At 41.4% G+C, this 14,961-nt stretch overlaps 1 protein-coding gene across 2 annotated transcripts in view; it reads left to right on the forward strand.

The window, feature by feature from the left end:
• The window catches only part of EDAR (ectodysplasin A receptor), a gene marked incomplete at both ends in the record, with an annotated part of 62,184 nt that overhangs the window by 40,314 nt on the left and 6,909 nt on the right, over positions 1-14,961 (forward strand). For both annotated transcript variants that reach the window (XM_082334477.1, XM_082334478.1), the window contains 2 exons: positions 3,705-3,790; positions 14,096-14,182. In XM_082334477.1, coding sequence (XP_082190603.1) covers positions 3,705-3,790; positions 14,096-14,182 — 173 coding nt within the window. The remainder of the gene's footprint in view (positions 1-3,704; positions 3,791-14,095; positions 14,183-14,961) is intronic.

Here is a 14,961-nt window from a genome sequence, read left to right on the forward strand (position 1 = left end):
AAGAGCTCCCTCTTGACTTCCCCTCATACATCATAAAGAGCAAGAAAGTTAAATAGTGGCCACAGTTGCTGTTTTGCAATTTTGTCAGGACTAATGAGGTCACCCAGGTGGGAGCAGGGTGCTAGCTGAAAATAATCAGCTTGCACAGCTGGTGCTTGGGGAGTAATCCCAAAACAGCATGTTTGCACAGGTGTAACCTGTAGCAGAAACTGGCCTGCCGGAGTCTGGCTGTGTGCCGCTCTGTGTGTGACTCTCAGGTCCTGGGGTAGTTTGGCAAGGCCAGCAGTTAAGGAAAAACATTCTCTTACTCCAGGCTTAAAGGGATTAAATTCTCAAGGTAAATTAAATACAGGCTAAAAGAAGCTCTGAAGCTGCCTTGACTCCTCATGTGACTTCAAGACCCCAGAGGTTGCTCCTGTGCAATGGTGGGGGAAGCGCAGAGCCCCTGCATCAGAGCAGAGAGCTGGTGAGCAGCACCGACCGACCGGCCACCCTTCCTCATCGCCCCCGCTGGCACAGGGACAGCCAGGCACCTGGGTGAGTGGCAGCTGGCAGAGTGCTCCCTTGCCCAGGCGCTAATCCTCAAAGAGCCCCTGAGTCAATGGGAGGGAAAAATTAAGGTTTCCATTTTCAGAGGACTGTGCTTCCGTAATGCGCTGCAGACCCTCCCAAGGTAACAGCCTGCATGTGGCAATCTATATTTAGGGGCAGCTCATCCCTTTGCTATTTTTTGCCAGCTCAGTAAAGCAGCCTGAGGAAAAGATGAGCACGTGGCACATTCTGACCAAAAGTTTTTAGACAGAACACCACTGAACTGGCAGCCTTTTCCCAGTGGCTACAAGTGCCTTTCTCTATCATTTGCCTTAAAATAGGTGCTGGATACTTATATATTTTTCCTTCTATTTTTTTCATTATTACTGATGGTTAGTTTTAGGGAAGCAGGAGACCTTTGGTACAAGAACATGGGTCATCCACTGCTTCTCTGTGTCCAGGTTCCCCTCCATATAAAACAGGAATAACACCATTTGTCAAGCTCACAAAAAGGCTGCAAGACTGTGGCCAGGGGGAAACTTAAAGGCTTAGCTCCAAAGTTGTGATCCTCAAAACCAAAGTTCAGCTGCCAGTGAACTCTGGAGGTACCTAGACCTAACCTCCTGGAACACTGCAGGCTTCATCCTCTGCTCCTGCCCAGAAGCTCTTCCACCATGGTAAACAGAACAGTTCAAGAATGTGGAAATTAGGTGCAACTCAGACTATTTCCCTCAGTGGGATGATCCATGAGGTGTTCCTGGAGTGTGACTAAGATCACGACCAACTGGGAGCAGCCACAGTGGGTCACAGCAAGGGTCTCTCTAGCCTGGTCATCTGTCTTCAGTAGCATCCATAAGTGGAAACCCCCAGAGGAGTAAGAACAGGCCAAGTGTATATGATACATATCCCTCAGGCTGTCCCAGCACCTATTTTCAGCTCAAAGCAAGTCCCCGGTCTCCTCACAAGATGGTAGAGTTGCAAAGGGATCATTTTCTTTTAAAATGTAGACAGAGATGCCTCCGCTACTGACACTTCCCCTTTTTATGTGTTTGTCCATGGTTACAGCAAATCCAGGTTCTGTTCAATTCTCTTCTCTGAGGTGTTTGAAGAGAAGGAATGAGCTCTTTCCTCTGTTTTCTGAATGAAAAAGTTTAGCCAGTGAATTTCTAATGAAGTAAAGTCCCTCCCTGCAGTTGCTTCCACCTATGTGCTCATCACCTCCCTGTTGTCTCTCTGCAGACTGTTCCCTGCTGACAACATCTTCCTCCAGTCCCAGGTGCCCTGGTCCTTGCAGGAGGGTAGACCTAAACCTGGGACCAAGTCTCTGAGTATGACATGGCACCACCAAGGTTAGCCTGAGATAAACCACCGTGGTGTTAAGCAGGAAAACACTTAAGTCCATTTTTCAGTCTAGCCTTTACTCTTGGATTTTGCCTTTAAAATCTGACCCTGGCAAATACTAAGGAAAGAGAAATAATGAGCCTCATAGTAGAAGTGTAACACCGTGAAAATTCATTATTTCTTTACTGGACCACTTCTTCTCCATAGTTAGTGGTATAAAGGAATCAGATATTTCCAACATCACTTTTAATATTTGGTGCATTGCAAAGTAGCCAGAAACATAATTCTGTTGCTGGTACTTAATAGGGGTGAATCATTAATGTTTGCAGCTGCAGAGCTTCCTACGCACATGAGCGGACAGTTGCTTGCCATGAGCATCCTCTTCAGTTTTCTTTACGCGTCTTGCATTGTGGCAAAAACCAAGAAATATTCCACCAGCTTGATTTAATTAACTGTCGGAAGGGCTGTTTGTCTTTCCTAAACCACCGTGGCTATTAGACTGTGGATCCTAACCATCCTGTATTTTTCTTTATAGATTTGTATGTATCTTTGGCCTGCCAGTCTTTTTTTGTGGTTTGGTAGTCATTTCCTGCTTATTTATTAACTGACTGCTTCATAAGCTAATGTTACGCAGGCCCCATAAGAGTGGAAAGATGAAGTTTTGGTCCTGAGAGAAGGGTAGAGTGGCAGATGGGGCATAAGAGACATTCAAAGGGAAGAGTGAGGGCAAATCTTTTAAAACCAATAAGAAAGAAAGGAGGAACGATGTTCAGTTTACTTGCTCTCTGAGGCACCTCCAGCCCCCAGCCCCCGCTTGCATCTCTCCATACGCCATTTCCTAGACCCTTATTTGTAGGCTGGGTCATTCATTAATGACCAACTGATTTTGATGGACACTTTCAGCAGTAATTTCCTAACAATGCATACATTTTCCAGAAAAAAACATACTGCACATGCATAGACAGGTACGTGAGAGCAGAAAACAGATTCCCCATTGCATAAAGTGTTTATTATGTTGAGTACTTGTCTACATAGAATGGATTATGAATGTATTAATTTCTTAATTAAAGTTTGTAGTGATTTTCAAGTGATTTGCAAAGACATATCCATAACATCAACTGTGTATGGTTTTGATGTAATTTACTCATTAGGTTGCCTGTGGATCCAGTTCTTGCATAACCAATTACCTTATTTCAACACTAGCTTTATTGGCAGCCCAGAAGTTCAAATCATAAAAACTTTTCCTTCACATTGCAATTCCACTATCAAGGACTAACTTAGAAACTATACAGCAAGGAAGTAAAAAAAAAAAAAAAACAAACAACCCAGTAAAACCTAATCTGGCTTTCCCTGTAAGGGTAGTGTTTTCCTGTATTTTTATTCTGATTTGGCTCAGATTTGGTTCTAACATTAAGGAGATTATTCTTATGGCATTTGTGGAGAAAATTAGCCAACCATATCCGACTGGTGGTCTTGCCTGAAAGATTACTGCTTCAAAAAATAGCGTTCCCTTATTTTGAAAAATCTTATTTCAGGGCATGCTGTAAACTGCAGTCTGAACTCAGCAGGGAGAATAATGTTCTTTTAGGCAATGATACTACGCCTTGTCATGTAGGCTTGATGGTTGATTAATTGCCTTTTAGGAGGAAAGGAAGAAGAGAAACACTGTCTCTATTCAGGCAGTTTTAAAAAAAGAATAATCTTTGCATCAAATTGCTTATAAAATTTTTTTTAAAATTATTTTATCTCAGTATAATTGGTTGCTGCTGAACCATGCTCAGTTGTAGCATATTAATTTACACTGTTTTGCCTCATCTTGCCCTTCATTTCAGTTACTACATGCTGGAAAACAGACCTCGAAACATATATGGGATGGTTTGCTACTCGTGCTTGTTGGCGCCTCCTAACACCAAGGAATGTAAGTGTTCGGCAATTTCTGTGCATTTCATCTGGTTTTGACTTGGAATCATCTGGAAGCTCTATATGAAGGCTTTCAGTGATGTTTATTGTGTTCAAACAATAAGTCCGTCTCCAGTAAAGCAATTTCTGCTTCCAACTAGCCTTGCCAACATAGGGAGCAAATGCTGAATTTTTGAGGAGAGATCAGAACCTTTGATTTTAGGACCTGCTGTTGTTCAGTTGTGCTCCAGTTTTCATCTGTTAAGACACCCCATACAGGACTTACTATGGTTACTTAACAAGTAGGTACAGGAAGTCACAAGTCTGTGTATTTCTTAAATTCAGTTGCAGTTTAGCTATGAAGAAAACGTGGGACACTTTGTAGATCCTAGTCAAAGTGCATCCCACCTTTTCATATCCTTTGATTTCAAAGTAATACAAGGGTTGATGTTGGCGTGTAGTAGTCAGCACTGACAAGAGAGCTACTTCTGTAGATTTCATTGACAAAAGAAGCTGTAGTTTGCTAATTGAAAAAAGAAAAGTATGCATGTGTGTGTGACATCCTAGTAGTACCTGTTTGTTTGCATGCCATATGTGTGCAACGGCTTACCCATGGAGAGGAGGGACAGCCACGCACCAGCACTGTAATGCAGAGGTAACCTCCCAGAAAACTGCTTTCTCCTTTAGGGAGTAAAGAAAGGGAGAAAAAGAACAGGAAAAATGAGGTTCTCTCTGAATGAATGAATTACTTCAATACTCCCTCAGAGAATCTGGAGCAGATCAGGAGAAAAAGCTTTAAAAAAAAAAAAAAACACACAACAGAGAAAAATGGGCAGTCCCCCAGAGAAACCTGATGCATCTAAAACCAAAATCCTGTCCATGCTCTGTTCTTTTAAAAGTCTTTATCATGAAAAAGAATTGTGATATTTTGCCTGCTTGATTTGAAAGCAGAGGTTGACACAAAAGTGGCTGAGCATTTATTTGTGTACATAAATAGCAACGCCTGAGTTCAGATGCTGTGTATCACTGCTGCTCTGCGAGCCACTTCAAAGAAGGACAGGTCATCAACAGCTACCACCTTTCCTGAAGTGCAAGAGCTCAGATGAGCCAGGGGATAATTACCACCTCACAGAGCTCCGGGCGAGCGGTAGCAACCCGGGGGGAGGCATCTCCCTGAACTGTCTGCATGCAAAGTGGCTGGTCCCTTGGAAAGCTGCTCACCCCGCTTGGCTGCAGAAACCCACCCGGTTCTGAGACATGCATTTCTGCCTGAGACAGCAGGAGTGGGCGAGGGCAGGGTGAGCGTGATTTTGGTGAGATGAGGTCTGTATTAGGAGGTGAGGTAAGGGTGCTAGGGAGGATCTGAATGTAAGGTATGGGTAGAAGGTGGAGAGGTAAGTGAAAACATGAGCTTAGGAGCCTCGGTGGGAGATGAGGGTATATGGGAAGAGGAAAGGATGCGGACACACCTTCTCCTGTGTGCACGTGCAGGCTGGCTGCCCCGTTGGTGGGAATACAACCATGCCTGCTGCTAGCCGATAGCCAGAATTGAATCACGTCCTCAGCCCTGATGGTCTGTCTCAAACACGTGCTGAAGTGGGCTTTTAGTAATATCAAACGTTGTAGCTTACTGATCTGGCAAGGAACTACCAGAAGATCTTACAGCTATTATTCAATGCAAAAAACAAATGTATCTTTTCTAGGGTATCTGGCAGATACTATGTATAATGTGCTTAGTTCTGTGAGGAAAGTATGAATTGCACAACTGATTAACCACATGCAATTTTTAACTTGACAAACACAGAATAAATATATATTATCGTTGGGAGGAATTTAGGCAGGTGCATAAACCGACAAATTGACTGGGTACTAAGGTAGGAGAAAACATTAGTCCTCAAAAGAGTAAACATTACCATTTTAATCAAGTGTATGAAACCAACCATTTGATTACAAGTGTTCAAAAAGTGGGAAAGCTTCTTAAAATCCAAATCCCTCAAATCACTAAGCTCAGGTAATTTGGTTTATGATGTCTAAACTTCTGGACACTATTTGGAATGGCAGCTCCCTAATTCATAGGCAATAATTTGTACTCCAGGTGGATAATCAGCCTTGCAACAGGAACCCCTTGAAAGGCTTACTATTGTTGTGGCAGGCAGCATAAAATTTGGTATTAGCAAATGATCAGAAATAAATCCTCTTTATCACATGTTTCACTGTCATCAGATTATACCAGTCAGAGCAAAGAAAAGGTGACATGTCAGTGTTGCGCAACTGCATATTTTTTTGAGGTTCACAAATTCCAAACTCTGAGCACATACCCTTGATGTGAGCATGCAGTTTCTGTCATATGAAGGATAATATCAGCTCTTTGGTAGGAATGGTTCCTCTATGCAGAACAAGTTCTGTGTAATGCCGCTCGTTGCTCACCCCTCTGGCTCTCATGGCGGAGGACCCAGAAGGCCTTAGAGAACTCCAAACAGTCCCAGGCATCTTCTGTTCCTTTCTTGAGACTTCAAAATAGCATTCAGCAGCGTTCAGGAGCCTAAACTTTGCCAGGGTGCCTCTCCCCTAGGGCTGCCTTTTCTTCAAACAGTCCTGCATACAGCATACCACTGGAGAAAGGTGACCCAATGGGTTGCAAGGAAACAAAGGTGGCAAATTGCTTAAAAATAGGAGACTGGGGGTGACTTTACACTTCTAGACAGAAAAATGAGGACAGATAAATCCCATTTCAGGCCTTCATTAGGTCTGAGACAGAGTTGGTGCTCTCCTTAGCTGGAAAAATACCTTGCTGGGGAAGTGCCTGGCCTGTGTGTTACAGTGGGCCAGAAGGAGAGCAAAGTAGGGTACCTGTGCTGCTGCGTGGAAACCTGCTCAGAGAATTTGCCTGATGTTACATTATATCTAGCAAAGAAGTATTTGGGTTTGATCAAAGGGTAAACAAACAGCTTTCAACTCCAAGAGCCTGCTGTGCAACTTTCATCTCCTACACAGTCAATAAACCTTGAAATGGATGAGGAAACAAGATGAACACCCCGTGTCCCAGCATCTGGAAATATTAATGTAAAAAGGACTGGAAATGAGAAAGAAATTCCTTGATGGGTCTGTGTCACCTTTATTTTTTTTTCCTCTGAAGGGACTTGAGACATAAACAGCACAAAATAGCATGGAAAAGAGGGGGAGGAGAGGGAGATATTTCACAGAGGTCAGAGATTTAACTGAGGCAAACGTACTGCCAGGTTACAGTGTTGAAACTCTCTCTGGACTGAAGGATGGGAGCAATAGTGTTCTGCAGTCTGGGAGGAATACCAGGCTTCAGCAGCAGCTTGTGGGCAGTGGGCACGTACGGGGAAGGGGCTGTGCATATCTGAGCATACGGATGTGTGTTGTGTAGCAGGAAAGGTTTTTGTTACTGGGAAAAGGGTAAACATCACCATAAAGACTGCAATTTTTCATATCTTGTGCACTGTGAGACACCTATGTAAGAGTTCTGGGCCCTCAGCATGCAGCTCCCTCAGGTTGACTGTCTAGGGGCCTCAGGACTGGTCTGCTAAGCACAGAGGAGCACAATGCCAAAACATCAAAGATGTGAGACCGTCAGCTGTGCATGAAGCAGATCATGAGCCATCAGTGACCCTTGCTGACAGTAAATTGAGTTATGAGACCTCTGTGATAAACAACAGCAGTGCAAAAAGTAGGGGAGGCAGGTTTCCTATGCAAATCAAAGAATGAAGGTAATGAGCACCAAACCACTTTAAGATGTGGCTTCCCACAGTTAATGGTGCTGGATTTTCTGTTGACACCTCTGGAATTGGAGTTACTTGAGGCCTCTGACTACGTGGAGTGTTTCTGGTGGTTTATTTTTTTTTTCTTTATCCAATGTAAAAGCATATGCAAAAGAAAGAAAATTTAAACCTACATATTGCTGCTCTGGCAAAGAGGTACAGTTACTGCTGGAAGAGATTTTGCCTTTTAGCAGCTGCAGTTCTCTATCAGTTTATGTATATTAACTCTGCTCTTCTGTTCAAACTTTGATATTTGCCATTCCAGTTCAAAAATGATGGAGGAAAACAAAATCAAACCCCGCTACAAAAACTTGAAGAACACTTACTTTGAAGTTGTATTTACATAATTACATCAAATATGCAAATCCTTTTCCACTCACAGATTATTGATCTAGAGGACTTTGGCAATTGATTGTGAGGGTTTTCTTTTTAATTGACTGTATATATTCATAAGTGTGCATGGGCACAAAATACTGTTATTTCCTCTCACCTTTTTTGCTGGTTGTATATATGAAAACAGATGCAGTAATCAACCTGTGTAAGTTTTTAAGTCTAACACCTACAGATGATGGCTTAGGAAAAATTTTAAAAAAAGGAAACAGAAAGAAAAATGACAAACAAAACCATATGTAGTCAAGTTATTTTTTAATTACCAGAGAGTGAACGGCATCTAGAAACAGAAAAGATCATTTTTATTATTGTATCGTTAAAACTTCAAAACCAACTAAACAGATGAGACGGAACAATTGACTAACCCGCTGACGGCTTTGTGTGACGAGCTGTAATCAGGAGGTCACATCCATACCCGTGTACTGAAGACTGAGAACTCAGCCTCATTAATGGAAACGCTTAACACAAACAAGCCTGCTGCCAAAACCACTTGTATTAGTGAAAAATAATTCTTTCAGAGATTTTTACTTTAACTCTCCATTCTTTGTAATATCACTAATTTTCTTTCCTTGCCAGTTTTGTCCTTTTGTAATATGATCGACATGGGGACTTTTTTTCCTTCTGTTTCAAATTAGGCTTACAAATGAATAGGCTTGTTAGCTGGAGCTAACGAACTTTTCTTTTTTTTTTTTTTTTTGTTTGATCTCTGAACACCCCATTCCTCTTCACATGTGGAATGGGAGAAATGTTGAAGGCAGTGCTTTATTGTTCACTGGTGGTATAGCCCAATTCTCATCCCCTTAGGGTTTTTCTATATTAGGAAAGGAACCTAATCTTAGGACAAAATTGGCCAGCCTCAGCCATAAACCTTCAAGGGGAGGGATCTGAGAAGCAAATATGGGGTTTGCTGGCTTTGACTGCTGTGAAAGCTGGGCCCAGGTATCACTCAGGAGGGCACTTGGCCCCAGTGCAGCTCTCCTGAAAGAAAACTCCAATGATTTTGATGTTTTCACCTGTGTGGGAGCTGCAGCTCCCACGGTGAGCACCACCCGCCTGTGGGAAATGTTGCAGGTTTCTGCAGCATCGCTCTGCCCAGGCTCACGAGCTGCAAAACCTGCAGAGCTGCAGCTTTCTGCCACCTGTGCAGCCTGGCCACCAAGGCGCAGGGGAAATGGGAGACCGGCTCCTTGCAGGTCCGTTCTCTGCCTTTTGATGCTTATGAAGTCACCGTAGTAGGGTTTAAACGGCAATTATCCCCTTCATGTTGCACAGAGAAAGAGATGATAACACCGAATTGCTGGAGGTAGGTGTAATTCATGAAGCGTGTGCCTATGACCTTCCAGTACTGTGCAATGATTACAGCTCCCCGTGCATCCTAAACAAAACTATAACAGATGCAAATAAATGTCCGACTAAGGCAACGTGGCCTATAATCATCACCACTTCCCTGCCCTGGCAAAATAAAATGAGAGAGAAATGAAACAGTTAAAGACATTACAGAGAGCACAACAGCATAAAATATTTCCTTTTATATGTCTGAAGAGTAGTGGTTACTTACAGCGAGAATGACCACATTGAAAATAAAAGTCTGGGGGAACCTTGCTATCACCATTTTTAGAAGGTTCAATCTCAGGAATTAATTTACTTCATGATCTTCCTGGTTTAAGAACTACCTACACTAATTGACTTATCTACCTGTGGCTCCAGGAAACATTAGAGTAACTTCCTTATAGTATTCTGTATGTGCCCTGAAAATAAAAGACAGTAAAATAAAGAGCAGTCAGGCAATCCTCCATTGTCTAGGATACGCTCTGTTATTAGTGGTTTGCAATATTTTCAGAGTTGGTTAATGTTTTATTACCGAAGTCATATGTAGACGCCTTAGAGAGTGGCTTGGCTTTGACTGCTGCTTCAGCTTCCATGACTTTCCAAGTACACAGGGTTTCCATATGAAGTGTTGTTTCCTTAAGTCTGAAACCAAACCTTTCCTGCAAGTACATGTAAACACAGATTTACATTAATTTGAAAATTCTGACCTCTGTTTTCTAAATATCTAAGTCTTTATTTATTACTAGGTTTAGTTATAATCCAGTTTACGATTACTTTGTCAGCCATAAACAGTCTACTTTTATTGAATTTCAACTCACTATAATTTATTTTTCATCTCATATTCCAGGCTGCTAGTTATTTATTTGCGCGTGTGCTGTATCTTTGCTCCCATAAAACAGTCTCAGTGATGGCCCTCGCAGCTTGGCTGGCAGTAACGAGCATCATTGCCATTCATAAATGGACCATGGCTGTGAGAAGGGGGATGCATCAGGAGAAAGCAAGCTGCACTCAATGGCATGAAATAGATACATATATACACAAAGACATTTTTAAAACGCTTCTTATTTCAGGATCACTCTGATAGTCTGTTGTATACACACTTTGGGTATTTTTATAATATGTCATTGAGTATTAAATAAACTTCAAAAAAAGCTGTTGCTAGCTATGAGCAGCAGTCCTTTGCGTGGACCAGTAAGCTGACACCCACAGCAACATATGTCAGGAGCGCATATGGTCTCCTACTGCACCAGATTTTATTCCCTCACAAACACTTGCAAGGGGGCATGTTGGTAAAACCTCCCCTCCCTGTGCCCTCCTCCTCTCACAAATCTGGTAGTTTTGTTCATCACTTCTTACTGTAAATCTGTCTTGAGACACATGAACAACTGTAACAGTTCTGTTACATAAAGCAGAAAGGTTCTTTGAAACAAAAAAAAAATATTTTATTGCCTAGCGTTTGTTCACTATAAGGACAAAAGGTTGACTGCACAGCAATTTAAGTTAAAGCTATCTTTGGAGCTAAAAAACCCCAAACATTCAAATGTGAATACAAGTTCAATTTTTCTTTTAAATAACAAGTATGCTTTTTAAATGAAACTCTATTTAGACTCCAAGAAAGTTATAACTAAACTACAATTTGGGAATAAAAACATTTATAAAGCAAAAGCTGACCAAACGTCAGTGATAAACTTCTTTCCTAATGTCTTTATCACATTCCTACAATATTACTTACAGGTGTCTAGGAATATAAACCACTCTTTTGCACAGCTATATTACAGCCATCAGTCTTTTTTTGTGCTTAAAATAGAGTTGTTTCCATATGTTGTGCTGTAGCACCTTAGGATGTCTCTACCTGAACTATATCTATGTTTTTATATAGAGTATGTAAGTGTCATCTATATTGGAACCAGAATTAATAATGTGATCGGGATGCAAAGCTGGATGTGCACAGGAACCACTGACATTGCAGTCATGGTGTGCTGCTGGACTGGGAAAAAGCAGCAGCTACGGGTTCTCTTTCTTTTTGCTCACACAAAATCGATACGAACCCAACTTCTGCAGAAGCTGGCATTTTTGGTTCCTTTTGTAGTGCAGGTGCACGAATTGGCATTTTCTTCTAAGCCACATCTAAAGAAAAATCTTGGCTCATAATGAATATGCCAAATTATTAAATTTGATAATAGGCTTAAAATATGCATAACGACTAACTCCCACCTAGGCATACGTAAAAGGCCATCACATTCTAGCACCAGCCTTGATTTTGCCACGACAGGCACTACAGAACAAACAAAGTGGCCCCAGTCCCATGCAACTCAAAGAAAATTCTGCATGCAGGCTCTGGAGCTGAAGGTGCTCACTCTTGTGCACGGGAGAGGCTCGTGTGTGTGTGTGCGTGTGTGCGTGCATGGCATGGGCAACGCGCCATATCCTGATGCGGGGTAGAGCTGGGTGAAGCGTGACGATGATGCTGAATGAAGAAAGGATGACTTTCCTCCCTACCGTTCCTGTGCTACGTGCTGCCGCGTGACTTCCCACTTTCCCACCTTGGAAGGCTCTACTTCTTTTCACAGACAGGTGAAAAACATGAGGTTAACAATACCGAACGACTGAAAGGTTGATTAGGCAGAAATACTTCAATGACTACATATTTCAGATGAAGGAAGAGAGGAGAGTTTGATAAAACTTGCTTATGGAGGAGACGAGCTGAAGCTTGTTAGATAACCTCCACGCAGACAAAGCAGCACGGCTTGCCTGTGTTAACTAAAAGGCAGCGTAAGAAAAGCTATTGACTTGTTGCAGCTTGCAAGAACTGCACAGAATTGCAATTGTCTGTAACTGGATTTGCCAGGGGGACTGCAAGACTAGGCGTAAGCTGGGTAGCTGTGGACATGAAGGAAAGTACTGGGCTACAGCACTGGCCATTTACTAAATTTCCTCCATTGTCCAGCCATGATGAGTAAATATATAGATGGAGACCAAGGGTGATTCACTTCAGTTTTGTAAAGAACTGCTGAAAATTTAATGAATTACCTGTCTTTAATGTCCATCACATGAAGGTGACATCTTTATCTACTGATACCTAGGTGCTCTACGGCTATATTGCAGTTTCTGGAGCTCATAACTAATTCTTCTTAGAAGGAAGTCTGGCACAGAGAAGGGACCAGAGGCAAGATTTACGTAATCTGCCTGTCATTTACATATTATGAAAAGCATCTGAATTAACAAATTAGTATGTTTAAAACTTTATGAAAACACTTCTTCAGTTTGAAAAAAAAAAAAGGCAATTATAATAAATGAATCCATTTCCTTCCAACAAGTGAGGTTTGAAAGAAGTTTTACCATTGTGAAAGAAAATTTCTCTTGAAGACATCTGCAACTCATACTTTGTGGCCACTTTAAGAGTGTACATTTCTCATTCACTACATGCAGCCACGTTTTATGTTAGGTAATACTTTTTTTCTTTTTATAAAACATTTCTCTTAATTTGAAGAACATGTATATTGCTTTGTTCTTAACCATGGAACATTTCTCCGACCATTCCAGACTGCTTAATTTCCTGTCAAGTTTACCTGGTGGGTTTAATTTCTCATAATATTTACTGGCTCAGAAGAATGGCACGGTTAGTTCTCAGCTACTCTAGTCGCCAAACTAGCTTGCGGAGCCATGGCCTGTGTGCACCTTACCAGATGACTGGGACAGTCTTTTGCCTTTAGGTCTGCTGAATTTAATTATCACTGGACTTTTTCCAAGAGATAGCTGATACAAAGCAGGAGGGATTTCATACACCCTCCAAGCCAGAAGATGTTTTTCGGTGTCTGTTGATAGTAATTGTTTGTATAACCTGCTTACCAATGATATTAAAGATTATTTGAGAACGAAGAGAATGTTTTCTCCCAACCTTAATGTTTTTATTCCATTTTGGAATGCTGTGCCAACACCATCCTGTATGACAGCATTTCGATCAACAGCCTTATTCCCAATAATATGCAGTATTGTCTGGTATTGTCAAAATATGTTAACTTATGACTCCGTTTACTGCTTTGAAAACTTGGTGTATGACACCATCTGAAAGATTAATATAAACTTTTAAACTTAACTGTAGAATTTAGACATGGAAACCGCTATTGGACAATCTCACACCTCTGCCAGCGTGAAGTGTTCCTTTAAGTTCTTCATTTCACTGTTTTTGTGGATTTCCCCCCTCAGAATATAGATTTGGACTGACAGGGACATCACAAGAAACGTACGGCCCAGCTAGATTGCAGGAAATTATAATATTCCCTTTTATGATAGCACAGCTCCATGGAACAGAAAGGCATTGAGCACTATTATTTGTCACCTTTCCTAGGTTTTCCTGTGGCATCATGAGGGTTTGCATACCATCAGAGTTTCACAGTGATCCTGCTAGTGAAGGATGCTTGTGAGAAGCACTGATTTGATGAGTCTACCAGCTGGGACATGGGGTCTGCAGTAGCAAATAATGGAGCGGGGGTTGTAAACAGTTTGAGTCAACAACTGGATCCTGGAAAACTTTCTGCTACCCAGGACAGATCTGTAATACGGGAATCTATATATAACAGTTGGCCCTGTGTGTGTGTCTGAAGATGCTTGGGTTTCTTCTAAGTTCATAACCATTCCGGAGCTTTGACTTCTTCCCCTTCCTCTAGATGCTATGCAAAACTGTATTCTGTAACACAATTTTCAACATGATATAGAAATGCAGTCAGGCTAAGTGAAGGTTCTGTTTACTTGGGCCAAGCTATTGCTTTGACTGGACAAAGTAACTGTGGAAGTTTATGGCATTTCTGTTTATATTGCAGGTGCGGGGGCTACCTCTGGCATTTCAGCCATTTTCCCAAGTACCTCTGGCACAAGCACTTTCTCACCTTACCAGCATGCCCACAAAGGTAAGACTGCATTCACAGATTTAATTTAGTAGCTGTTTGTTTTGAAAATAGCATCAACCAAACTGAAAATATCTATTGTGAATTTCATTGCCACTATCTCCAGATTTCTAAAACTGCTATTAAAAATAATTCAGAATGAATTTTTATTTCTTCGTTAATCAGCACCACTGTTTTAGTCAGATAGACTTAAAGTGGACTTGAACTGTACTCAGTAATGCCAGCAATAAATTCAGCTCATTATTTGTAGCCATGCAGAAATGGCACTATGCCTCAGCAAAGGTTAGCTTAGACTGGTGAAAATAATGTAATGCACAAATATGGCCAGTCTTTTATTGAGCTAACACAAACAGTTCTCCAGCATGATTATTAGGTTTTAAAAATACGTGAACCTGAGAAGACACAACAGGAAAGATGCAGTTAATGAGGCACTGACAATGCTGATCTGCCCGGTATGGTCTGGAAACATGATCGTGAGGATCATGTTTTCAGAAAAAATTAAGTTTTCATGCATTTTAGCATATCTGTCATTTTCTGCATCCTTTTGTGGCTCTTCAATTCTAGGCTTTTGCATCCAAATTCTGCTTCTGAATACCTTTTCATATATGTTATTTTAAATTCACCTTCTCTTCTAGCCATGCTGCATTTTAAGTCTCGGTTAGAAAAACATCAGTCCTGCCACATATGCATTACGTTCTCCTTTTTGCTGCAAAGCTTTTGAGGCTGCCATAGTTATCAACAGCCATTTTAGCTCTCATCCTGTTGTTTTTTGTTTTTATTTT

The sequence above is a fragment of the Platalea leucorodia genome (assembly GCF_965183815.1).
Source record: "Platalea leucorodia genome assembly, chromosome: 2".
Taxonomy (NCBI): Eukaryota; Metazoa; Chordata; class Aves; order Pelecaniformes; family Threskiornithidae; genus Platalea; species Platalea leucorodia.